Raw genomic sequence first — 25,556 nt, forward strand, 5'->3', positions numbered from 1 at the left:
CGACTAACGGACGAACTCTCCTTTCCAGCACCCTGGCATAGACTTTCCCAGGGAGGCTGAGGAGTGTGATCCCCCTGTAGTTGGAACACACCCTCCGGTCCCCCTTCTTAAAGATGGGGACCACCACCCCGGTCTGCCAGTCCACAGGTACTGCCCCTGATCTCCACGCAACATTGCAGAGGCGTGTCAACCAGGACAGCCCTACAACGTCCAGAGCCTTCAGGAACTCAGGGCGGACCTCATCAACGCCAGGGGCTCTGCCACCAAGGAGTTGTTTAACTGCCTCAGTGACCTCGCCCCCGGAGATTGGCGGGTCATTCCCCTCATCCCCAGACTCTGCTTCCTCCTCGGAAGACGCGTCAGTGGGATTAAGGAGGTCCTCGAAGTCCTCGAGGTCCTTCCACCGCCTGACAATTTTCTCAGTCGACGTCAGCAGCGCTCCGCCAGCACTATACACAGTGCAGGTAGAGCACCGCTTTCCCCTCCTGAGACGCCTGACGGTTTGCCAGAATTTCTTCGAGGCAGTCCGAAAGTCTTTTTCCATGGCCTCTCCGAACTCCTCCCACACCCGAGTTTTTGCTTCAGCCACTGCCCGAGCCGCATTCCGCTTGGCCTGTCGATACCTGTCGGCTGCCTCCGGAGTCCCACAGGCTAACCAAGCCCGATAGGACTCCTTCTTCAGCTTGGTGGCTCCCTTCACCTCTGGTGTCCACCATTTGGTTCGGGGATTACCATTCACATAGGCCTCCACAAACTCCTTCCTGTTTAGGAGGGAAATTTTTAAATCAGCAAATATTTCACCGAGACAAAGGTGCTGCAGATGAACCTCACAAGCACGTCATGTTTTATATGCTTACTTATTTTGACTTGTCAGTGGCTTTCCAGGAGTTTGAGGATCCAGGTCAACATCTATTCCATCCCAGTTTATCTGTAAATTAGTTATAAATCAGATGAGTTTAGCTGCAAAACCTGAGAATGAGACAGATTACTGATCATCTTCTATAGTAAAACACATACCCAAAAGTCCATGTAGAGATTATCCAGAACATCATCTTCATAGTTTAAGATGGTCTGCAGAGTCCTTTAAAGAAATTAAAACAAAAAGTTGTATTAAAAGAAGTTCAACTATGTACATTTTACAAGTTTCACAAGTTACTGTAACTTTTGACACACGACAACTTAAAATACATCCATCCATACATTTTCTTCTGCTTGTCCGGGGCCAGGCTGTGGGACCAGCAGCAGCATGTGTTACTGAAATGAAATGGATACTTACCGTCCTACAGTCGGGCTGAACTCCATCATATCCTCCAGTGTCGGCTCTAAACTGAGTAGCTTCTTGAACAGAACCAGTGGGAATGGTAAGTGTATGATACACTGGTTGTACAAGGCCAAGCCACACAGTAGTCCAAACAGGAAGAAGTTTCTCTTGCTCTCCTCTGTTGCCTGCATTAATAAAAGTTCACTTTGGTTCTATTATTGCTTATCGTTAAAATTTCAATCCTTTAACCAATTTTATACAGTTGGTGGGCTCAGTTTTAAAGTCTTACATTGGAGGGAAACCATGCCAGGGTTTTGGAGTCATTGAGCATGAACATCCCAGATTCTTCTGACACCATTTTAAGAAACAGGTGGTGAAAAAGGTCTCGTTTGTAGACATCTTTGGTGTTTGGGTCCTCATCAAAATGGACCTGAGAAATAGAAATATTAGAGATGCTTCTGGAAAGAACAGTTGCAGAAGAATGGCTATGCATTAATCATCAGGGGAAAATCAATCAAATATTCACCACAAGGTGGCTTCTTGAAGTCGCTGTGAGGAGCAGCTGCCAGCTCTCTGAAGGTGCTTTCGAAAAGTGATGCGCGCTGCAGCTGCAGTTTAAAAAATTTGGGTTTTGACTGGGGAATCCATCCGTAAGGAAAAACAAAAAGCATCTGTGGAGGCGCCTGCTGTTCATTCTGCACGACAAAACAAAGTATCATGATTTTAAAATAAATTCTCTATTTAAATTCCAATTGTGATGTATATAAGGCAGCTGGTGAACCAAGTGAGCTAGACTGGCTCTTGCTTCTGTTCTGAGGTTCTGCACTGCAAAAACCCACCTCCTTAATACTAGAAAAATACACTTATTTTTGGTGAAGATTTGCTTAAAACAAGTGAAATTATCTGCCCATGGGGTAAGTGTTTTTTTCTTAATAAGATTTCTTGAAATAAGAACAATATCTAGATTTAAATAAAGCTAAAAATAAGTATTTTACACTCATTCCAGGGAACAAATCAGAACATTGAAACTTAAAATAAGCTTTAACCACTTATTGTAGGCCACAAATAAGATAATAAAGCTAAAAATAAGTCTTTTACACTTATTACAGGCAACAAATTAGAACAATTGAAACTTAAAATAAGCTTTAACCACTGATTGTAGGCCACAAATAAAGATAATAAAGCTAAAAATAAGTCTTTTACACTTATTCCAGGCAACCAATCATGGCTTGAAACCTAAAATAAGCTTTAACCACTTGTTCTAAGTAAAATGTTGAAGAAATTAAATCTGAAAATAGGCATAAAACACTTATTCTAACAAACAAATCAAGGCAAATAATCTAAAAACTAGTACATTAAATCATTTTTAAGAAATTTCTTCTTTTTAAATTTAGCTAAACACTACTTTAAGATTATATTGCTGATTAAGGACAAAACAAAACTGAAACAGAGTAAAAGTGTCCATCTTTATTTGTCCACTTTAACAATAACCTGCAGATAATAAAGATACAATTGAACAGTACAGGTCCAACATTATGAGTTTGTTTAAGTGGTTTCAACATTTCAACAGCCTTAGAGGTTTCGCCATTGCCCCATTAAAATTGACGAGTGACATAGGAAGACCACAAAGATTCAAATTTCTTCCGAATGACACCAAATACCACAAAACTTGTCTGGGTGAGTAAATGAACATTTTCCATTTTAGAAATAAGACCCAGATTGAAAAAACAAACAAAAACAAAACAGAAGTGCCCTCTCCTAATCTTATCTGAAATTTACACACTACTTTCCAATAAATGCATGCCATTCTGCCAGGGCTTTTCTGTAAGATGATGTAGTGTCATGCTCATGAATGGCATCCTGGAGAACTTCTGTCTGAATGACAGACAGCAGGGTTGCCACGCATTTGGGGTAAGTCAGATGGAGTGCATAAAAGTATGCCATCACATATATCATAGCCTCACCAATTTTTTCTTTGTCAAATGTTGTAACTGGTAAATTACCAACAGCAATGACACACTTGCAGCCATCGAACATCACTACTGGACATGACAAGCTTCGTTTCTGGAGGACAGCATCTGGATCTTCTGTAGGCTGCAAGACACAAAAGACATGACAGTCAACATCTTATGTTAATTGTATGTTTTTTTGCTGGGAATTGGTCATAACGTTGGAGATGTCATTATCTTGTTCTTGGTTGGTTACACACATTTTATAGTAGTTTTGACTTATGGTTTATCAAGCGACTCCTTATGTGACCACACTCGTGTACATTAAATACGTTATAAATTAATGAAAACAATAAATTATAGATTTAAGTCTTTCGGCTGAAACTGAAAAAGCATTTTTGAGTCATGTTTGACCGAAATATTTTGTTTGCCAAATTTTCTGTAGATCTTTATAAGCAAATTTTATAAAACTTACCTTCAGGACATGTAGAAATGCTTCAGAAGCATTCCCCATCTTTTTTGGTGGATGGGCAGGTGTGGGAAAGAGGGTTGGAAGAGCCTTCATCAGTGCAAGGTGGGCTTCAGCTGGACAAAGCAGAAACAAACCTTCATAAACATAAATTTTAAAGGATGAGAACTTTGTATTCAAATGGTAAAACTTACTTTTGTCCATGGTCATTGGTGGATTCATTGCCTTCTTTGACACACCGTAGAACTCTACCCTGGAGCAGAATTCTTCCCATCTCAGTTTTACTTGACTGATGAACTTGTTGTTGTGGGGATCCAAAATTCTGCGAAGCTCACCCAACGCCTACAATAGGTTTAAAAAAATAAGTAGACAAATAAAATCAAAATAACTTTACTACCACACCAAATATATTTGAAATTAAAGTGATTATTTATTAACTCTTCCAAAAACTTACATGATGCAATTCTTTAAAGCATGGATATGCATCCAAGATGAGGCAAGCTCTGTTCTCCTCTTTCATGGTGTCTGAGTCAATGAAGGATCTTCTGGCTTCAAACTCGAGGTCTAATAGCTGGGACACATCTTCTTGGTTTGGTTTTGCCTTCTTACACATTTCTTGTAATGTTTTGTAATGTCTTGCTTGTATTTGCCGACTATCCTTGTCAGCTAAGATAGAGAGAAGTACAAGAGCATTTTGGTTTTTCATTGTTACTGAAGTAGACTTCCACAAAACATTAGCTACTACTGGCTGTGTGTTGATAACCATTTTACAAAATTACTAGTACTCACATGAAGTGGAGGCATTGTCAGAATTTCTGACAGGTGATAACAGAGTAGATGCACCACTGGAAGAACTGCGATCAGCATCTTCATCATCAGCTTCTTCATCCCTTGGGTAGAGGTCAGTGAGCCTTCTCTTGGGCCGTCCCCTCTCCGGTGTTGGTCCTTGCCTTTTTACTGGGGTTTTCATATTTTGCAGCCTTTTTTGTAACTTGGCATTAATGCTCTCCTGGTGAAAATACATATATATCATGCCCCCTGAACAAAACAAAATGATTTATATATGAGACACAAATACAAGAACTTACGTGTTTTACGCTTGCATCATTATCCTGCAGCATAGGATAATATTCCACAACTTTTTTAGCCATTGCAGTGATTTCGGTCTTAGAGGGGTATCGCTCCATTTGGCCTTGGCTTGCTCTCAAAAGGGACACCATACTTGTGATTGTATTTCTCACCAATCTGCATCTCAGTTCTTTTGACATGACGCATGCCTGTTCCCTGCCGGAGCAGGCCAACTCCAGGTAACTCTTTCGGCATTGCTCCAACTCACTGTCGGTGTACAGAACATATTCCGGAGGACTGGGGAGCTGCAAGGTTTTCAGCTGGCTTACATTAGCATCAGCAGTTGGAGGGCCTGTTGCAACTACCCTGGGTGAAGAAGTTGTTTCAGGTTTCTGTGGTAGCGGATGGTCTTCCTGGTTTAGGGTGAGAAAATAAAAATGTCAAGTACTGCTAAAATAAAAGCATACTTTCTGGAGATTAGTTGAACTAAATATTTTTTACATAATACCTCAGGATGAATTATTGACCACACATGTTTTCTTCTGAGAAAGTGCTCAGGCCCAGAAAAAAGGTCCCTCAGATCATCACGGGTCAATGTTAAAAGCATGCGCTCGTCAATGCTTGCAGCTAACAAAAAGACAAACACCAGTTAAACTGTGCAAGCACATAACTGCACAAACATAACTGTTTTTTTAATAAATAAATAAAACACCCAGCACGCCCCTGCGGGCGGTTTATCCTTCAAGCTCGGGTCCTCTACCAGAGGCCTGGGAGCTTGAGGGTCCTGCGCAGTATCTTAGCTGTTCCCAGGACTGCGCTCTTCTGGACAGAGATCTCCAATGTTATTCCCGGGATCTGCTGGAGCCACTCGCCTAGCTTGGGAGTCACCGCACCTAGTGCTCCGATTACCACGGGGACCACCGTTACCTTCACCCTCCACATCCTCTCCAGCTCTTCTCTGAGCCCTTGGTATTTCTCCAGCTTCTCGTGTTCCTTCTTCCTGATATTGCTGTCATTCGGAACCGCTACATCGATCACTACAGCCGTCTTCTTCTGTTTGTCTACCACCACTATGTCCGGTTAGTTAGCCACCACCATTTTGTCCGTCTGTATCTGGAAGTCCCACAGGATCTTAGCTCGGTCATTCTCCACCACCCTTGGGGGCATCTCCCATTTTGACCTCGGGACTTCCAGGTTATACTCGGCACAGATGTTCCTGTACACTATGCCGGCCACTTGGTTATGGCGTTCCATGTATGCCTTGCCTGCTAGCATCTTGCACCCTGCTGTTATGTGCTGGATTGTCTCTGGGGCATCTTTACACAGCCTGCACCTGGGGTCTTGCCTGGTGTGATAGACCCCAGCCTCTATGGATCTTGTGCTCAGAGCTTGTTCTTGTGCTGCCATGATTAGTGCCTCTGTGCTGTCTTTCAGTCCAGCTTTGTCCAGCCACTGGTAGGATTTCTGGATATCAGCCACCTCCTCTATCTGCCGGTGGTACATACCGTGCAGGGGCCTGTCCTTCCATGATGGTTCCTCGTCTCCCTCCTCTTTCTTGGGTTTCTGCTGCCTGAGGTATTCACTGAGCACTCGGTCAGTTGGGGCCATCTTCCCAATGTATTCTTGGATGTTCCTTGTCTCATCCTGGACTGTGGTGCTGACACTCACCAGTCCCCGGCCCCCTTCCTTCCGCTTAGCGTACAGCCTCAGGGTGCTGGACTTGGGGTGAAACCCTCCATGCATGGTCAGGAGCTTTCTTGTCTTTATGTCAGTGGCTTCTATCTCCTCCTTTGGCCAGCCTATTACCCCAGCAGGGTACCTGATCACGGGCAGGGCGTATGTGTTGATGGCCCGGATCTTGTTCTTACCATTCAGCTGACTCCTCAGGACTTGCCTGACCCTCTGCAGGTACTTGGTGGTTGCAGCCTTTCTAGCGGCCTCTTCATGGTTCCCATTTGCCTGCGGGATCCCCAGGTACTTGTAACTGTCCTCTATGTCTGCAATGTTGCCTTCTGGTAGTTCAATCCCCTCAGTTCTGACTACCTTCCCTCTCTTTGTTACCATCCGACTACACTTCTCCAGTCCGAACGACATTCCAATGTCATTGCTGTATAGCCTGGTAGTGTGGATCAGTGAATCGATGTCTCGTTCACTCTTGGCATACAGCTTGATGTCATCCATGTACAGGAGGTGGCTGACAACTGCTCCGTTCCGTAGTCGGTATCCGTAGCCAGTATCCGTAGCCAGTCTTGTTAATGATCTCACTGAGGGGGTTCAGGCCTATGCAGAACAGCAGTGGGGACAGAGCATCTCCTTGGTAGATCCCGCACTTGATGGTAACTTGTGCTATGGGCTTGGAGTTGGCCTCTAGTGTTGTACGCCACATCCCCATTGAGTTCCTGATGAAGGCTCTTAGGGTCCCATTGATCTTGTACAATTCTAGGCATTCCAGTATCCAGCTGTGGGGCATTGAGTCATAGGCCTTCTTGTAATCAATCCAGGCAGTGCACAGGTTGGTCAGTCTGGTCTTGCAGTCTCGGCTGATTGTTCTGTCTACCAGTAGCTGGTGTTTTGCGCCTCTGGTATTCTTGCCAATTCCTTTCTGTGTCCCGCTCATGTATTGACCCATGTGCCTGTTCATCTTAGCCGATATGATGCCTGACAGGAGCTTCCATGTAGTACTGAGGCAGGTTATTGGTCGGTAGTTGGAGGGGACCGGTCCCTTCTTGGGGTCCTTGGGGATCAGGACCGTCCGGCCTTCAGTTAGCCATTCCGGGTGTCTCTCGTTAACTAGCAGCTGGTTCATTTGTGCTGCCAGACGCTCGTGGAGTGCAGTCAGCTTCTTCAGCCAGTAGGCGTGAACCATGTCGGGCCCTGGTGCTGTCCAACTCTTCATACTGGAGACCCTTTCTTGGATATCTGCCACTGTGATGGTTACTGGACCCTGTTCAGGGAGGTCGCTGTGGTCAGCCCTCAGATCCTCTAGCCACTGAGCATTGCCGTTATGGGTTGCATCCTTCTCCCATATGCTCTTCCAGTATTGCTCCGTCTCCAGCCTTGGTGGTGCTGTTCTCTTATTGTTCCCTTGCCACTGAGAGTACACCTTTGCTGGTTCTGTGGAGAACAGCTGGTTTATTCTCCTGCCTTCTATCTCTCTGGTGTACCTCCTCAAGCGGCTGGCCAAGGCTGTGAGTCTTTGCTTGGCAGTTTCCAAGGCCTCAGGTATGGACAGCTTGCTGTATTTCTTAGGCACCTTATTTGTCGCACCTTTCTGCAACTCCGTTAGTTGGCTAACCTCCCTCCGTGCTACTTTGATCTTGCCCTCTAGCCTCCTTCTCCATGGAGGGTACTGCCCCTTGTCGCTGTTCAACTTGTAGCCAAGCATCTCACTGATCACTGTTGCCGTATTGTAGATCAGCTTGTTAGTGTCGGTAATCGTGGTTGTAGGTATTGCCCGTAGTGCTGCATTAACATCATCTAGCAGACCTTCTGAGGGAACTTCACGTAATCTTGGTAACCGGCTACGCGGGATCCAGGTTTCAAGCTTGGCCATGATCCTATTTTTCAGGTCAGTTCCTCTCGCACTCAACGATCCTTCTCCTATCGCACTTGGGGCTATGTACCCAATCTCGGGTGGGGGTGATGATATCTCCCCCCTGACCTGGCGTCCTGACTCCTCCTTGCCGTAGCATTTGTGTTGTACCTCGTCAATCTCTAGCTGTGAGAGCAGTCCCTTCTTTCGAATGTTGGAACACTGAGCTACTAGTTGTTTCGCCGTCATTGTGGATGTTGGGTATCGAAGAATCCATAGGTCCCTCATCCTATTCATGTAGCCCCTTCCGCCGGGGTTACTTGCACAGTAGCATTCCAACAACGCCCTGTTTTCGTCTCTTGCCCACCGATGCCTTCTTGTTCCAGTAGCCCACTTTTCGTCAGGGTGCCCTGGTTCCTCAACACCTGACGCGGACCTTGTTGATCCGGGCGACGTCCGAGCCGGCATGCCTTCATATTTATCTGTCTCGCTCATGTCTGCGGTAGGCTTGCTTAGCATAGGGGGTCTAGCCTTAGGACCCTTACTGGATACAGACGCCCCAGGCAGGAATCGAACTTGCGATCCTCTGTTCCAAAGGCGTGTAGTCTAACCACTACGCTATCCAGCTGCTAAATATATATATATATATATATATATATATATATATATATATATATATATATATATATATATATATATATATATATATATATATATATATATATATATATATATATATATATATATATATATACATACATACATATATATATATATATATATTATCAAATATAACCTTTAAGGACAGATACTGTAACATCATCCAGCTTCTCCATTGCTCAGTCACCTGCAAGACAAATGTTTACAATTAGTGTTATGTTAAAAACATTTGAAAAGTTGAATCTTAATTGAGTCCCATGAGAATCAAATTGATTCACGTCAAAGAATCGTTTTGATTGTTCAACATTTTTACCCTTTTTAAAGCTATTATAGAAAAGAAATGTCCAGACAGCCCGGCTGAGGTCTGAAAGGGTTATACAATATTGCCCGGTGAACTTTTACTCACCCAGATTTGTGTCATTGAATTTCATCAATAAGATTATGCTGACTAGGGCTGCCAGATCATGCATCCATTGGACGTAAAATGTACAGCTTATTGCACCAGCAGTATCTGCTCTTACATAACGATCATTAGCTTACAGCTTTAAATGTTTAAGGTATGTGCTAACTAAAAATAAAGGCAAGATGATAGTTTATTACATTTTAAAGAAATTTGCAGATTGCTCATTGCTATCTAAAATATAAAAGGACACCGGAGTATATTCTCCAGCATCTCACACTTCTGATAATCAGCTGTCTGCTTGACGTTTATTCAGCTGTGTAAAAACTATAACTTTAATCTCAGCCAAACCGATTTACTCAGGAACAAATAAAATACTGAAAAAAGCCAAACAATAACATTTTTAAGTTATTTAAGTGACTTATATATCATGTTTCACCTGAGTAGTGAAAGATGGCGGTGGTTTTGAAAATGGTTCGCCCGGAGTCCGGTGTTCTCACGGCTCTAGTGAGCGTTAAACCCCGGCTAGCTATCGAGCTAGTGGGTAACAGACGTCTCCGAAAACGTCGGAGCGCTTTTGAAAATATGTGGTGTCTTGATAAACTGTCCAGATATTTGAAGTTTACACGGCTACATTCTCGCCTGAAAATATGTTAAACGTTTATTTTGTGACCTAGAAAGAGTAATAAGAGAAATTTTAAAACTAACTAGCTGCCGCCATTTTTGGAAACTGAGCTAGGCCGCGCTATGAATTCTGGGATACAGCTTCTTCTTCTTCTTCGGGGTTTAACGGCAGCTGGCATCCTTGCACATACAGTGCTGCCATCTTCTGTTTCAATTTTGAATCGATACACAGCGCTACTTGTTTTACCAACCAGCCTGATTCCTGAATAACACTGTTTTGAGCCCACTTTAATAAATCCAATTAATATCAAAATATTAATTTAAACCCACACCTTGTGAGGGAATTCAAGCAGCTAGTAAATCAGTCAAAGACAATTGGAAAACCCTGAATGTGGTTAATTAGCTCTCTTGCTAATTGAAAGAAATTCTCAGTGTGCCTATTAACTTAAGTTAATACAAACGGCTAATACTGCCCCTTATAAATAGCATAGCTAGGAATTCTCACAACATTACAGTAGATACTTCACTAAATAATGTTCTCTGAACCACATGCGAGGGCTGCTAAGCTAACGCTAGCATCCGTTAGCATGCTACATTACTCCTTCCCGCGCACAAATTAAATTTATTATTCTGTCCGCTTGACTTTAAAACAGTGATTAGACTACACACTACTTACATTCGAAAAATTAAAATTGCTTACCTCTCTTTCTTGACGAAGTTTTCTCTTACAGTTTTTCTTTCAATGCTCAGGTGCAGAAGATTCCTGTGACTCCAAATTCAAACGGAGTTGGGTAGCAACTAACATGGAACACGAAGGGGGTGCACATCTCAATTTTTGCTTCTATATACAATTTAGTGGTTTGTACGTTCATAAAACACAGTCAGTATGATAGGTAAATTTCTTCTTCATTGATTTAAAATAAACTCTTATAGGTGTTATTTCATTTTACCTTATTTGTGACCATTTTTTGTTTTTACAGCTCCAATTTGTAATACCCCCCTCCCCCCATGAACTTGGTATTTCCCAAACTAGCGCGGCAACAGCTCCACACTGCAACATATTTTTTGCTTGACTTTAGTCTAATACAATGGCCTGTTGGAGGTGTGTGATTTGCTTCGTCTTTGTGGCGTTAACATTGAAGTCTCTCTTAAGTCACATTAATACTGCACACAGTCGCAGTCCAGATTTCCGTGTCATTTGTGGAGTCGGATGCGCCGAGGATTACCGTGTTTTCAACTCGTTTTACCACCATCTCAGACGCACACATCCACAATACATCTCCACTGGGAACCCGCCTACAGGATGGCTGACAGCTTCATCCGATGCAAATGTATTAGGAGGCGAAAATTTTGGTACAGCCATTTTTGCCGACTATACTGCCGAACCCAGACAAACTGTTAGCAATGGCAATGGCACTGAAGTAGAGCCACCACCACTAGACCCCCAGTAACATCGGAGGTGTTGGAGGTGGAGCGACAGGAAAGTCAGAACGTGATGGAGCAAGACGCGGCTGAGCTTCAAACACCTCGTCAGAATCAGGTAATGTACTTTATGTGTTTCTGTGTGTTGTTTAACCTTAACCAAGCACAGTTACCCCAATTCAGAAATGTACTCAGTTCAAGTGAATATTATAGTTTTAAAGTTATGTGTTTTCTAAGATAAACTACTTGATTAGAATATTTTAATAGGTATGAAGGCCAGTGCTGAATTTCAAATGCATGAATCCGCTGAAATTCAGGCTTGCACAACAATGTAGGCTTAGTTACCATACTTAAACATAATAAATAAACTTATTTACCAGTGCTGTGTACCTGCCTTGGTTGTTGTTAGATGCTCCATGAACCAAGCAGCTTTCAAATTTTTCTTTCAGTTAACTTCAGAGTAGATTCCATAAAGATTGGTTAAGTTTCATTAAATAACTCTTAAATTGTTCATAACATTTGCAGCTTCATTAGCTATCCATTGTAGTATGAATCTTTTAATAGCAAAAATGTACAACAGTTTGGAATATTTCTTTGTTTTGTTTTGCATCTGGTGGAATTTGAAACACATTCTGAGTGAGTCATTTTTCTTACACAATTGTTTTTCTTTTTGTCCTGTAGGGTAAAAGAGAAACTGTTGATCTTGCCAGATGTGCAGCTGCATTTGCTATTGGTGTGCGGGAGCAATGCCACCTATCACAGGTACTGCTTCATCTGATATTATGGGGGTGTCATTGTTAACTTGTTAATAAGTCTGGTTCAATGTAAGGCTGCAACTAATGATTTTTTTTTCATAATCTGTCCACTATCTTTGCAATTAATTGATTGTTTTTCATCGCTGGTTTTATTCAGCTATTACTTTCACCTATATAAGTTATTAAGAACAAATGTACATTACGAAGAAGTTAAGCACAAGAGTTGTGCAGTTCACTGCAATGTATGTAACTCTGGGCACACTCAACAGTTTAAAATAGGCTTAACAGTGTAAAATGTGTTCACTTTTAGGCATAAAAGACAAATGAAGTAGAATTACATAAAAAAAATAAATGAGGCAATCATTTGTTCACTTTTTCTGTTGTAACCTTTCATGCTCCTCCATCTTGCTCGGTGCAATGTGTTTGTGCCACGTGAGTCATGCATGTGGCATGTCATGCAAAACAATGCCAATTATTGGCTGATTTCTTCTTCTACTGCTCCACTGGTAAATTACAACATTCAGTGGCTCATTAATTTGAGCTAAAGAAATAGAGTTGCATTTTGCTTCTGTTATATTTTCTATTTACGCTTTCATGTCTCTGATGTGTTTTTTTTTCCCCCATCAGAGGAGTGTCAACAACATTGTCCTTGGTGTCCAACAGTATCAAACAGCTCTTCTGACGTCCTTGAGGGGAAAAATAAAGACCATCCTTGAAAGGCAACCTGACAGCAATGGACCTTTACAACAAGAAGTTCTTTCAACACTGGACAACTTTCAGGATCCCTTTCCCATATGTGCAGCTTCAAACCTACAGGACCGTGTAACACAGATGCATTTCAACCCTGTCACACCTGAGGAGATCATCATTTCCAATTATGCCTGTAGAGTTAAAAAGGGAGAATCGAGAGTTCTTGCAATCAAAAACAAGTCTTTCTACTACATTCCTTTGATTGAAAGTTTGAAACAGCTTTTATCCAATTCAAGACTATTTGACATGCTCAGTGCTGGACCTCAGAGTTGCCCCAACGCCAGTTTTTTGTATGACATTAATGATGGAATTATTTTCAAAACCCACCCACTGTTTTCAAAGAAGAACTCTGCTTTACAACTGATACTCTATTCTGATGAGATAGAAATGTGTAACCCCCTAGGGTCACGTGCGAGTGTAAATAAACTACTAATGTTTTATTACACCTTAGGCAACATAGACCCTAAGTTTAGATCAAAGTTGGCTTCCATCAGACTTCTCGCAATCGCAAAGTCTAGGGACATAGATGAGTGGGGGGTAGATATAATACTGCGGAGAATCAATGAGGACTTGAAGTTACTGTACGATGGTGTTATGATTAACACTGTCAATGGGGAATTTTATTTAAACGGAGCAGTTGTTGCTGTGTGTGGAGACACTCTTGCCCAGCATGAGCTTGCAGGATTTAAGGAAGGAGTTGGTTTTGCGTATAGCAAATGTCGTCATTGTGAGTGTACTTTTGATGAAATGCAAGAAAATTTCAATGAACATAGTTTCACCAGACGGACATTGGACGGACACATTAGGCAGTGCATTGAAATAGAAAGGGCAACTACCGAATTTTTGAAATCCTCGCTCAAAACGACTTTTGGCATAAATAGACAAAGCAAATTAGTTGATTTCCCAGGTTTTAATCTCATAGAGCAGATGCCACAGGATATTATGCATGTAATTCTTGAAGGAGTGGCACCAATGGAAATTAAGTGTGTGTTGAAATACCTTGTTTTATCTGGAAATTTGGATTTGGACTTGTTTAATTCTGCCATGCAGAACTTTCCTTTTTCATCAGTGGACATACGTGACAAGCCTTCACCAATTAGTATTGCTACTTTAGCTTCAAGTGACAACAGACTCAAACAATCCTCTGGACAAATGCTTATATTGATCAAGATTTTGCCATTCTTATTGTACAGTGTTGTAGAGAAAAATCCCTTTATCCAGTTTATTTTGGATTTAATTGAAATTGTTAAAATACTTTTTGCCCCAGTTGTGTCTTTACAAACTGTGTCCAAACTAAAAAAAATGATAGAAGATCATCTTAAACAATTCAGGCAACTATTCCCAGAAAAAAATGTAATACCAAAGCAACATTACATGCTGCATCTTCCCTCTCAAATTATTGCCCTGGGACCTGTAATACGTCATATGTGCATGAGATTCGAGTCTAAACACAGTTTTTTTAAACAATGGTCATCCAAATTAAACTTTAAGAATGTGTGCAAGTCTCTTGTAAACCACAATCAGCTGCTGGAGTGTTGCCAAAGTGAAGCAGGAACTGAGCATCCGATATTTGTAAATGAGAAAGAACTAGGTCCTGTATCAGAGGTTGCTAATATGGACCATTTGCAATCAAAGGTTGTAGATTTTTTGGGGATTGAAGATGCTATACATCATGCCGTTAGAGTAAAGTGGCTTATTTTACATGGAAACAAATACATCTGTGACAGGTCTCTTATACTCATTTCAGCAAATGGTTTAAACCCTATCTTTGGACTTGTAAAAAACATTTTTATTGTTAATAGTGTACTTTATTGTTTTGAATACCAGGTGTATGAAACCTTGGGTTTCAACAAAGACTTTCTTGCCTATGAAATTGCAATTCCCAACCTTGCCCAAGCAACTGAACTGACTGATGTTGAAGACCTACTTGATTTTACGTCATATTACCCAGTCAATTTCAGAAACAGTGTCTATGTTATGACAAAATATAACCTTGAAGATGTCCTTTCTTTAAAAACCTGAAATAAATACCTTCCAATGAGTGACTTTCTTATTTCAAGGAAAAAGGTGAATGTTTCTTATTTTGAGATAATTTTTGTTTTACACTCTATCTAAAAGCTATTTTTGCTTGAAATAAATGTAAAATGGTTCATTTTTAGATATACAGACTAAATAAGGAAAAAAAGTAATATATACTTGAAACAAGTCTAATCATCTAACACATGAGACTGGAAACTAGCTTGTAATGTTCAAAACAAGATGGACAAGATAATCTGGCTAAAATTAAGACAATAAATCTTGTCAAGCTACAAGGAATTTGCAGTGTGAAACTGACGCCTGCCTGAACTGTGAGTGAAAAGAGTGCTGAGAGAACTAAAACAAATAAAACAACAAAATGTTGGAATCTTCTGCAGCACTGAGGGCAGCTGCTGATTTATGATTGTATTCTGTTAGTTTATTTTCTGTTGTGACTCCTTTGTTTTTTATAGATGGTTGTTTTGTCTGTTATATAAAACTGCTGAATAGTGTAGCTTTAAAGTGCGATCACTAAAACACACTAATGCAGACTGGAAAATTACAAATTCTGCTATTGTTTTCCTGTAACAGGGTGGTGAAGTTACCTGAGTGAATGCAGAATTCATGTCAAAAACCAGCTTCTTTGATTTCAGATCCATCACAAATGGGTACTTGCAAAGAATCACAGGCAGATCATCTTCATTCTGGAAAAACAAAGAAACAACCCACATAAACAGTTAGTGAGCTTAACAGTGTGTTAACATGAATGAGTCATTTTCTGGGTTGACTGCCATCTTAGCAGGTTCAAAGTACTTGTTGTCAGCTGACCTCACCTTGAGTTTTGACTTTGTTCGCCAACGTTTGAGATCCTCCTTTAGAAACATCTGGCTAAGCTCGAGGCAAAAAGTTGTTTCTGGGATTTTCTTGTTTATCTCATTGGTCTTAAAACAAGAAGTGGTAGTATTTGTTATACTGGCTGTGTGAAAATCCAACTTTTTTTTGTTGAAAAGCTGAGCAGTAATACATTTAATTAATTTTTGATCATTTCTGATACTGACATAGTACATATGCTGGAGGATTAGCAGTACGTTTCTGGCTTGAGCGTTGCAAGAAGCAGACTTAAAGATTGGGATCCACGAGAGGGCCGTCTTTCACACCTGAACATATCTGATCGTGTCGGAGGGTGACAGTGAGGACTACCATTCCCCTGAGGATGAAAAAGTTACAGTCAGCTCTTCACTGGCTGATATCATGGTTTAAGAAGTCTAGAGTGTTTGTTAGAATAAAATGCTATCATTTAATACATTGATGCATTTAAACAGTATATACTAATCCAATAAATACACTTTTAATAGACGTGCTGAAGGTTTTAAAGTTCTTAAAGTCTGCCTAAATGGTAGCAGCGACTGCATCAGCAAGCTTTTTGCTCTGTTGCCATCTGCATTTCTCTATGCATGCATGCAGACGTTCATTGAGAAGCAGGAAGATCCTCAATCCTTCCACTCCCACAGGGTTCATATCAACAGATGGAAGCAGCTGCAGAACAGCAGTCTCAGCCTGTTGATGCAACTTATTATTAATTAAAGGTTTAATTAAAGTCCACTTCTTACTTTTTTAGTTAATTACTCATCAGTTTACAAACGTGTGTTAGTCACATTCCAGTTCAATACCTCTGCAAAAACAACATCTCGAATCACCAGCTTCTCAAAACTTCACCGTGCAAGTGACAAGTCCAAACCGGAGTACTTTGGTGAAGTTTGGAAATGTTTATCTTTGCTGACATGAAGAAAATGACAAATGTGTATATTCAAATGTTAAATTCAACAGATATAAAGAAGTCGTGATCATGCTCATAAATGGTGTTCTTACCTCCTGTCAAGAAAGCTTTGATTCATACAGGATGGAGATGTGAGCATCCTGTGAATTTCCCTGTGAAGAGTTCATGAGGTTAGTCAGTAACACTAAGACTACAGTGTACATGCTGTGCAGCAAACCAGTTACATACAACAACAATAACAGCTGCTTTTGTGTTAGACTTACTCTTTTAGATTTTTCCACAGCTTTGGATTGTATGCAGAGACCCATTTGTCAATCATGTTATCAATAGAGTGTTCTGTCACCTTGTTCTTTGTGCCACTGCCTGACTCATGATCAGCGCCCTGTGAAAGAAGCAAAGGTTCATGTTTGGTTTAGACACATGACCTCACAAGTAGATATAACTGGTAAAGCCATGTTTACATCCTCCCACAGGTATCCTTACTGCAATGTATGCATTTGTGCTGGTACCTCATTAGGCGTGCATGTTGCAAATGAAGTGTTTCCTCCTGCATAGATGTTAGAAATGTCTAGAATAAAAACAGATGAGAAATTATCTACCTAAGAGTGAACTGTACTGTATGGGATGGTTTTTCAGTTCCAGAAAGAAATATAAGATATAGCGACTTGCTCTTACAGTGGGCTTAATTTGTGACATTTAGGCAATAAACCTTTTTGTTGTTAACTGTGGTTAACTCGGTTATTTGGATCAAATTCAGGTCCAGTTTTATTTGCTTAAATTATTTTTTTTTATCAGCACTTTAAAAACATACAGCAGAAAACCTAAAACCTGCCGTGAGTTCATGACATTTATTTTTAGATTATTTTAAGTTTTCCAGTATTTGATGCGTGGCCAAACATTTTGTCTATGATTATATTCAAGCCCTTATAGTCAGAATTACTAATTATTTTAAACTAAAGCTTTACCCAATTATCTATTGGGCTATTGGCTCATCTGTGTTACACCTGCAGCAAGTGCAAAGCCCAACAGTGCAGCTCCTCACTGGTGTCAGAAGACGCAGTACCTCTGAGTAGCACTTTTTATTGCTGCATAGTGAATATATGTGTGTGTCTTTGTCAGGTTTATAACCTCTATCTATACAGTTGGATGTGACACACCTTAATTATTACTCTAATAATAAAATTATTTAATTGTTACTGTTATTTTTGTGAAATTGTAAATTGAATCGACTCTTCTGTTCAGATAAATGTATTTACCATGTGGCAGTTGCACAGGTAGTGGCACTGATGCCTGAGTCTCGTCTCCACATCCCAGCTGCCCTTGTTCATTACACCCAAACGAGTACACCTTCTTGGATTCTGTCAGTACCAGTGTGTGACAGCTGATTGAGAAAAGAGTGCATGAAAAGGAAAGTCCACAATGTAAAACATTTTAAACATCTGTGTTGTTGGTGGACCTCAGTATGATCACTCTGAAGATATAAGACAGAAGTTGAAGTTTCCTGTTCGCTCAGCAGTAAACGCTTTTCTTTTTCAATTACAGTATTTATGATATAATTATAATTAAATGTTACCTCCCACATGCAACCTTTGTGACCTTTGCCCCCCAGAGCTCTGCAACAAGCCGAGGACACTGTTCATTTTGTAACGAGTTGTGGCCAAGCTGTCCATATTGACCAGAGCCAAATGTAAACACTGCACCGTCCTGAGAACCAGACAACAGTCCATATTAAATTTTTGCCATGTACATATAGTTATCTCAGGAGTTTGTGGAAAAGCAATCAGAAGCCAAAGAATAAGAAACAAAAAGGCACTTTCATAATTAATGCAAAATGAACAATGATAGTATGAAATTACTGGAATTTCTTCTTATTAAAAAACAGACAAATAAAAGAAACCTCAGTATAAATAACTGGAGTCAACTAGTGCGTTCATGTTCACAGTGTACACACGGGTGCTCACACACACAAACTACTCCCTTTTTGGCTCCTACCTCAAAGCACACTGTGCACTGTCGATCTTATGTGCTGCACAATAATGTTTAATATTTAGTATTTACAGTTATATTCCCATTAATCATCGTGATGTTGTTTGTTCTATTGCTCTCGTTTTCTTCTGCTTGTTTTCTTTTTTCATTCTCAACAGGTGAAATTAAAAAAGAAAAAAAAACAAAACAAAACAAAAAACAATAACATGTAATATTTAGTATCTACTGTTAGCTAGTTTATTGTGATTGTGTTGTTTTTATTATGTTGCTCTTTGTTGTTTGTTTTCTCTACTGGTTTTTTATCTCCATACAGGTGATCCAGGTGTTTTGTTTGTTTTTCTTTTTTTTCTTCCCCCCTTTCTCACCATCTCTTCTCCCCTCTATTTTTCTTTCTCTCCCTCTCCCCCAGTCATGTCTGTCCCATCTTTAAAAAACGAAAATAAAATAAATACATAATTATAATAAAGGGCAATCAAATGGACCAATATGGCAAGGCCATGATGATCCACTTGGTAAACGAAATCCACTTGGCATCTTTCTTGGCCTTCAGACAACAATTCTGATGGCTGAAGATCCAAACAGGACAGGCAAAAAAAAAAGAAAAGTAATTTATATGTCTACAAAACAGGTTCAGTTTGTAACTGAGAGAGTTACAAACAGCTCAGTAGTGCTGAATTATATTTCCAATAAAACACAATTTGTGACAGCACTGAGCAGCTCCTTCAGTGGGAGACTGCGGCACCCACGGTGTGGGACGGAGAGATTTCGCAGGTCTTTCCTCCCCACTGCTGTCAGACTCCATAATAAAGACTTTAACTGATCAAGCACACACATCCATACATATGCAATAATACTAAGTGCAATAATCCTTTCTGTCATCGTTGTATTTTTACTCAGTTGTATATAGTATTTGTATTTGTATTCTATTTTTATCTTATTGTATATTTATTTTATTTTATTCTACTGTATATAGTATTTTATTTTATTCTATTCTGTACAGTTGTGTACTGTATTTATTCTTATTGTATTCTAATTTTTGCCTCATAACTTTTGCACTGTCCACTTCCTGCTGTGACAAAACAAATTTCCCACGTGTGGGACTAATAAAGGTTATCTTATCTTATCTTATTTCATATGTTGTAGTAACAACACACTGCCACAAGATGGCAGCCTAGGCCTACTTTACCATGCTGTTCCAGTAAAAAAAGGAAAAGTGACAGAGCCCTGAAAGAGTGACAGTGACACTTTTTATGAACTCATCTGTAATGTGTCACCTTTTCTGTAGAATGAAAAAGTGCTTCCCTTCTTTTAAAGTAAATACAGGCTTACAAAGATCCTCTAAACATGTTTCTGAAATAATCCTAAACACAATCATTAAATCAAAAATGCAAGAAACAATTTATTTAATCATTCTTTTTAACTTAATTCCTTAACTTAGTAAAAAAAAAAAATAGACAAAAACTTTTCTGCTGTCTCACCTCTGTCAGTTTTCATGCTTTTGCAAGAACAGGTGGAGGTGCAGGTGGAACTTTGACTTCACTGCGGTTTGTATGTGCAGGCAGGAGTGTGACATCTCAGAACAGCAGAGGATTGTCGAGCACAGTGACTCCTGCTGCGACGCCCCTGTCTGACTGTCCTGAGCTCTTGGTCCTCAGCAGACGGCCCACACACTCATTCATCACCATGTCTTTACCCTGCCTGTAAGAAAACCAAGAAAAGGCTAACATTAGAAACAGCCACCAACCAATCCCTTTTACTCCACCACCCAAAAACCAGTGAGAAACACTAGCTAGTATTAACTTGGAATCAAAGTCCACTAATCCCCAGGCTCCCACCATAACATACAGTCCAACACAAACTCCACAAACTGTCTTGCTTCAGCTGACTTTCCTTCACCTTCTCTCCAGACAATCTGTTGTGCTCTTTTCAGCACAAAGCCACACTCCTGCTCACTGATCCTCACCTCTTTTTAACCTAGTCTCACAACTTTGTCCCATAGCTCGCACATCCTTTCCACCTCCATCTTTCTTCCCAGCCAACTGATACATATCTTTTGTCCTTCCTTAAAAGCCAGCCTAAGAAATTCGATTTTATAAACGCCCGATAAATGAAACTGTCATTTTCAAAAATCGCATCATCCAAATTCATGCAGCGTGGCTAAATTAAGAATGAATAACAAACCCGAGCTTCCTTGCTAACATGATTAACAGCTAAATACTATCACAGTGGAGGTGTAAAATTACTGCTAAAATAGCTCATATGAACTCTGATACTGGACTATGTATTTATCAAAACAAATGATCTGATATTACAAACTAATGATTGCTTTTTACAGTATTAGCCCAGAGTGATGTAAGGCAGGGTGGTTAGTCAGCCATAACCTGCTGACAACTTGTATCTGGTAGCTTTTTCACATCCTGATCAATGTTGTTGTCAAGTGTGTCTCATATACACTATTATCTCAGTCACAGTACAGCATGCATGAATCACAGTAGATACACAGTAATGCAAAACAGCAGGCAGTCATGTATGTGTCGTCACTGTTTTGACTGAGGCTAGCTCATACATGGAATGCAAGCAAATGCTGCATGTGTGTGCAGATCCACACATGCACTGCTTAAACTTCCCTAGTTTAACAAATGGTGAGCAATAAACAGAAGTTTTCAACCTTTTTAAAGATGCTTCTATCCCCCCTGCTGTACCTCCTACTTCTCGCTAAGACTTCAAGACAAACCGTTCTGCTACTGACAAGGCCACTGATACTGTTTTGTCCCTCTCTGGACCCTGAAGACGAGCACAACCACAGAGAAATAAATCAGAGGAATAAAATCCAAATGATATTGCTTACACTGAACAGCAACACCCAGGTGAGGATTATGTACACAGACTGACACAGCGACAGGTCTGTTGTCACTTATATCAGCCAATCAGGGCAAGACTTGGTGTTCCTTTTTTTTTTCAAAAAGGTCTCAAAGACTTTAGAGTCAGACTTGTTACAGATCATCAACTTTTCTTTATTATCAGGTGTGTTTCCAGAATCACTAAAAACTGCTGTAATAAAACCTATACTGAAAAAGGACAATCTTGACAAGACACAAATGAACAACTACAGGCCGATCTCAAATCTCCCATTTTTAAGTAAGATCATTGAAAAAGCAGTTTCTCAACAGCTCAATTACTTCTTAAAACAGAATAACTGCTATGATGCCTTCCAGTCAGGTTTTAGACAGAACCACAGCACTGAAACTGCTCTGACCAAAGTGTTCAATGACATATGTCTGAATACAGACAGTGGAAAAATGCCAGTCTTAGTTTTACTGGATCTCAGTGCAGCATTTGATACAGTTGACCACAACATATTACTCAAACGACGGGAGAACTGGGCAGGTCTTTCAGGAACTGTACTAAACTGGTTCAAAACATACTTAGAAAACAGGAAATACTTTGTATCAATAGGTAACTTCACATCTGAGCAGACAAGTATCACATGTGGAGTTCCCCAAGGTTCCATCTTGGGACCCTTTCTGTTTAACATTTACATGCTCCCACTGGCACAGATTATAAAGAACAACAAAATAAACTATCATAGCTATGTAGATGACACACAAATATATATCACAATGTCACCAGGAGACCAAGGCCCTGTACAGGCTCTTGGTAAATGCATCGAGGAGATTAATGACTGGTTGTGCCACAATTTTCTCCAGCTAAACAAAAACAAAACTGAGGTAATAGTCTTTGGCGCCAAAGAAAAACGATTACAGGTCACCAGAGAACTTCAATCTATACACCTAAAAACCACAAACAAGGTGAAAAATTTGGGTGTAGTGATGGATGCAGACCTAAACTTAGAAAAACACATTAAGACAATAACAAAATCAGCTTACTATCACCTCAAGAATATTTCAAGGATAAAAGACCTGATGTCTCAACAGGACCTGGAAAAACTAGTCCATGCATTCATCTTTAGTAGGCTTGACTACTGTAACAGCATCTTTACAGGTCTACCTAAAAAATCAGTCAGACAACTACAGCTCATTCAGAAGCTCATTCTGCTGCTTGAGTCCTCACTAAGACCAAAAAAGTGGACCACATCAGTCCAGCTCTGAGGTCCTTACACTGGCTGCCTGTCCGTCAGAGGATAGACTTTAAAGTTCTGATGCTGGTCTATAAAGCTCTGAATGGTTTAGGACCAAAATACATCAGTGACCTCCTGACCCAGTATGAACCTTCCAGATCCCTCAGGTCATCTGGATCCGGTCTTTTATCAGTTCCCAGAGTCAGAACCAGACACGGAGAAGCTGCATTCAGCTTTTATGCTCCTTATATCTGGAACAAACTCCCAGAAAGCCTCAGATCAGCTGAAACACTCAGTTTATTTAAATCCAGGTTGAAGACACCTATTCTCAGCTGCATTTGAATAAAGCACCAAATCCACACTTTTAAGCTTAAATTTCAAAACTTATATTTAACTATTGATTTTATCTACTGTTCTGATTTTATCTGTTTTGATTTTATATACTGCTTTGTTTGTTTGTTTGTTAATTAGTTAGTTAGTTTGTTTGCTTGTTTTAATCAATTTTAAATCATGCTTTTTATTTGTTTTTGTTTCTAATGTCTCTGTAAAGCACTTTGAATCACCTTGTTGTTGAATTGTGCTATACAAATAAACTTGCCTTGCCTTGCTTTGCTTAGCAGGGAAAGAAATAAACTTAATGATAATGATGTTCCAGTTTCTCATGAATACGAATCACTTTAAGCAAGTCTGCAGGTTTCATTTTAGTGTTTTTAACTAAACTCTTTGATATAATCATTCTGAGTGCAAATCAAAAGGTGGACCTGTTCAGAAGTGTAGTTGTCAGGCATGTAACTGTTCCTGAAATACACCACAGTTTGCCGTCCCGTGACACTGCCCTACTTCTTTGAGCCTCTGGAGAACAACATCAATCCAAAACAGCAGACAGCCTTTTCAAATACTTTTCTCTAAAGAATGCAAATATGAAGTATTGTTGCTCCCCTTTGTTTCTGATAATGTCACTTTTACAAATTGTGTCCCATCAGCTCTCATGGCTGGTTTGGCTTTGAGGGTCAGGGAGGACAAAAAGCTATTAAGGACCTTTTGATCTGCAGCCCAGTTCTCCTCTAAAGTATTAAGGATGAAGCAACAGTGCTCCTCTTTGCTATTCTGAAATGTGTGTTAAACACAGTGTAGAAGGTAAGTAGAAGCTTACACATCACCATCAGCCATCATGCTAAATTTGCATCTTCAAAAGTCAATGCAGCCAGACTCGAACCTGATTATAAATGTTCAGGAGACACTGTTTCATGTTTAGTGTTAACTTAAATCACTCATCATTTACAGTATTACAGAGTTCGGGGTTATGGGTTAGCACTATCATGTTACCCGTAACTGTATTAACTATGGTAGTAACTTAACTAGCAGTGTTGGTCAAGTTACTTGAAAAAAGTAATCAGTAACTAATTAATGATTACTTCCCCCAAAAAGTAATCCCGTTACTTTACTGATTACTTATTTTCAAAAGTAATTAATTACTTAGTTACTTTTTAAAACCATGATTTATGACCTGAATAGGTAATAAAGCTATAGATCTTTCAGCCCAATTCTACTTTTTCTGCATAATCCATCATACAAAATGTAATCAAATGGAAAAGTCTCTTTTTAAAACTTGTTTTATTAGTTTTAATCTTTTAACTTTATGCATCAAGCAAAAATTAAATTATATGCAACATTCTGACTAGAAGAAATTTGTGGAAGAATCCGCGAGTCTCTCTGTGAATTTCCAATCCCGTAGTAGCGTACTCGGTGCTTGCTCGGAAGTTAAGGGTTTTTTTCGGTGTAAAAAGAAGTTTCTAAAAGTTTTTGTCACTTTTTACGGAATCAAACTCAAAGTAAGCTCAGTACTTCCACGCTTTAAACGCTGCACGGTCATACTCTCTCTGCACTCCTCCATAGATTATCCATTGTTGATCTGCACACAGCTGTTATTGTCATGAGGCACTCTGGCAAAAAAATTACGGTTTTAGTAACGCAGTAACGCAGCGTGCTTACGGGAAAGTAACAGTAATCTAATTACCTTTTTTGCAATAGTAATCCCTTATATTACTCGTTACTTGAAAAAAGTAATCGGATTACAGTAACGCTTTACCCCGCGTTACTGCCCATCTCTGGCTGTGAAACACTAATAAAAAATGATTAACTCAAGTTTTTGCTGCTAAAGTTGGTTCTATCAGCTGCTGAATCACAGGATGTACTTGGTTATAGTCATTTATGCATTTTGGGTTGCTTTAAATAAATAATGATGTGTTGTAATCCAGATCTAGAACCTTAAACTGCTTTTTGTGTCTGTAAATGAATTTCTTTCTTATCATTGTCCCGATTGGTGTCTGCTGACACTTGACACTCTGTGGCTCCTGATTTGTCTGTTGTCAAGGTCTCACCTCAGTGTGATTCCTCACATTTTGTCATGATTAAAGGATGAATGTGAACACCGCTTCAGTCACTGTGTTCACTTCCTGATATGTCAGAACTGTGCTCACGTCACTCACTTTTTTAACAACATGACACACTGCTGTAAACTTGAAAAAAGTAATCGGAATACAGTAAAGCGTGGGCAGTTAACATCTCTGTTAACTAGTCATGATAGAAGCCAATATTTCTGTCCTAACATGGTCTGAATATGTTTCACTACAAGCTAACATTTACAGCATGACTTTAAGCTAGCACCATAAAGATGGTAAAAGACACTGTAATATGTAGAAATGCATGTGAAAAGTGTTATATTAGCAATGGTTGTGCTACTCCACACAGCCACTTTAACATTAATGACACTGTATTTGTTACCTGTAAACAGTGGGTCGTGTGTGAT

General features: G+C 39.9%; 4 protein-coding genes across 4 annotated transcripts in view; 1 reads left to right on the forward strand and 3 right to left on the reverse strand.

Annotated features, from left to right (window-relative positions):
* The window catches only part of LOC146629418 (E3 ISG15--protein ligase HERC5-like), a 30,830-nt gene extending 10,113 nt beyond the window's left edge, over positions 1-20,717 (reverse strand). Inside the window, 18 exon segments of the mRNA XM_085357129.1 lie at positions 858-928; positions 1,018-1,081; positions 1,277-1,446; positions 1,551-1,691; positions 1,788-1,793; positions 1,795-1,956; positions 15,512-15,610; positions 15,740-15,847; positions 15,965-16,113; positions 16,253-16,463; positions 16,577-16,682; positions 16,776-16,835; positions 16,947-17,065; positions 17,193-17,251; positions 17,940-18,064; positions 18,257-18,387; positions 20,271-20,367; positions 20,623-20,717. Of these exon segments, the coding sequence (XP_085213255.1) occupies positions 858-928; positions 1,018-1,081; positions 1,277-1,446; positions 1,551-1,691; positions 1,788-1,793; positions 1,795-1,956; positions 15,512-15,610; positions 15,740-15,847; positions 15,965-16,113; positions 16,253-16,463; positions 16,577-16,682; positions 16,776-16,835; positions 16,947-17,065; positions 17,193-17,251; positions 17,940-18,064; positions 18,257-18,387; positions 20,271-20,367; positions 20,623-20,717 (1,973 nt within the window).
* On the reverse strand, positions 3,036-4,339 carry LOC146629419 (uncharacterized). Its single transcript, XM_085360091.1, has 4 exons — positions 4,134-4,339; positions 3,874-4,021; positions 3,686-3,795; positions 3,036-3,355 (listed from the first exon to the last, which is right to left on the reverse strand). Exons 1-4 carry the CDS (start codon positions 4,290-4,292, stop codon positions 3,044-3,046), a joined length of 729 nt encoding a protein of 242 aa, XP_085216217.1. The 5' UTR covers positions 4,293-4,339; the 3' UTR covers positions 3,036-3,043.
* Positions 4,458-5,362, reverse strand: LOC146629420 (uncharacterized). Its single transcript, XM_085358915.1, has 3 exons — positions 5,256-5,362; positions 4,768-5,160; positions 4,458-4,688 (listed from the first exon to the last, which is right to left on the reverse strand). The coding sequence occupies exons 1-3, from the start codon at positions 5,352-5,354 to the stop codon at positions 4,458-4,460; spliced, it is 723 nt and encodes a 240-aa protein (XP_085215041.1). The 5' UTR covers positions 5,355-5,362.
* On the forward strand, positions 11,459-14,649 carry LOC146629421 (uncharacterized). The gene is made up of 4 exons (XM_085358916.1): positions 11,459-11,503; positions 12,067-12,147; positions 12,768-14,486; positions 14,638-14,649. The coding sequence occupies exons 1-4, from the start codon at positions 11,459-11,461 to the stop codon at positions 14,647-14,649; spliced, it is 1,857 nt and encodes a 618-aa protein (XP_085215042.1).
* Positions 20,718-25,556: the final 4,839 nt, after the last annotated feature.

This window comes from Diplotaxodon limnothrissa, linkage group LG7 (assembly GCF_057381915.1).
Source record: "Diplotaxodon limnothrissa isolate DT_005_m linkage group LG7, D_limnothrissa_male_GT1.1, whole genome shotgun sequence".
NCBI classification, from domain to species: Eukaryota; Metazoa; Chordata; class Actinopteri; order Cichliformes; family Cichlidae; genus Diplotaxodon; species Diplotaxodon limnothrissa.

Bases quoted from the DNA above. Each gene is read 5' to 3' on its own strand.
- LOC146629419 (XM_085360091.1), bottom strand. From the start codon at position 4,292: ATGTGTAAGAAGGCAAAACCAAACCAAGAAGATGTGTCCCAGCTATTA. The intron at 3,796-3,873 runs GTAAGTTTTACC...TGCTTTGTCCAG, and splicing joins ACCAATGACCATGGACAAAA to CTGAAGCCCACCTTGCACTG. The intron at 3,356-3,685 runs GTAAGTTTTATA...TGTGTCTTGCAG, and splicing joins CATTTCTACATGTCCTGAAG to CCTACAGAAGATCCAGATGC.
- LOC146629421 (XM_085358916.1), top strand. From the start codon at position 11,459: ATGGAGCAAGACGCGGCTGAGCTTCAAACACCTCGTCAGAATCAG. The intron at 11,504-12,066 runs GTAATGTACTTT...TTTGTCCTGTAG, and splicing joins AAACACCTCGTCAGAATCAG to GGTAAAAGAGAAACTGTTGA. The intron at 12,148-12,767 runs GTACTGCTTCAT...TTCCCCCATCAG, and splicing joins AGCAATGCCACCTATCACAG to AGGAGTGTCAACAACATTGT.
- LOC146629420 (XM_085358915.1), bottom strand. From the start codon at position 5,354: ATGCTTTTAACATTGACCCGTGATGATCTGAGGGACCTTTTTTCTGGG. The intron at 5,161-5,255 runs GTATTATGTAAA...ACCCTAAACCAG, and splicing joins GGTCAATAATTCATCCTGAG to GAAGACCATCCGCTACCACA. The intron at 4,689-4,767 runs GTAAGTTCTTGT...TATTTTCACCAG, and splicing joins ATGATGCAAGCGTAAAACAC to GAGAGCATTAATGCCAAGTT.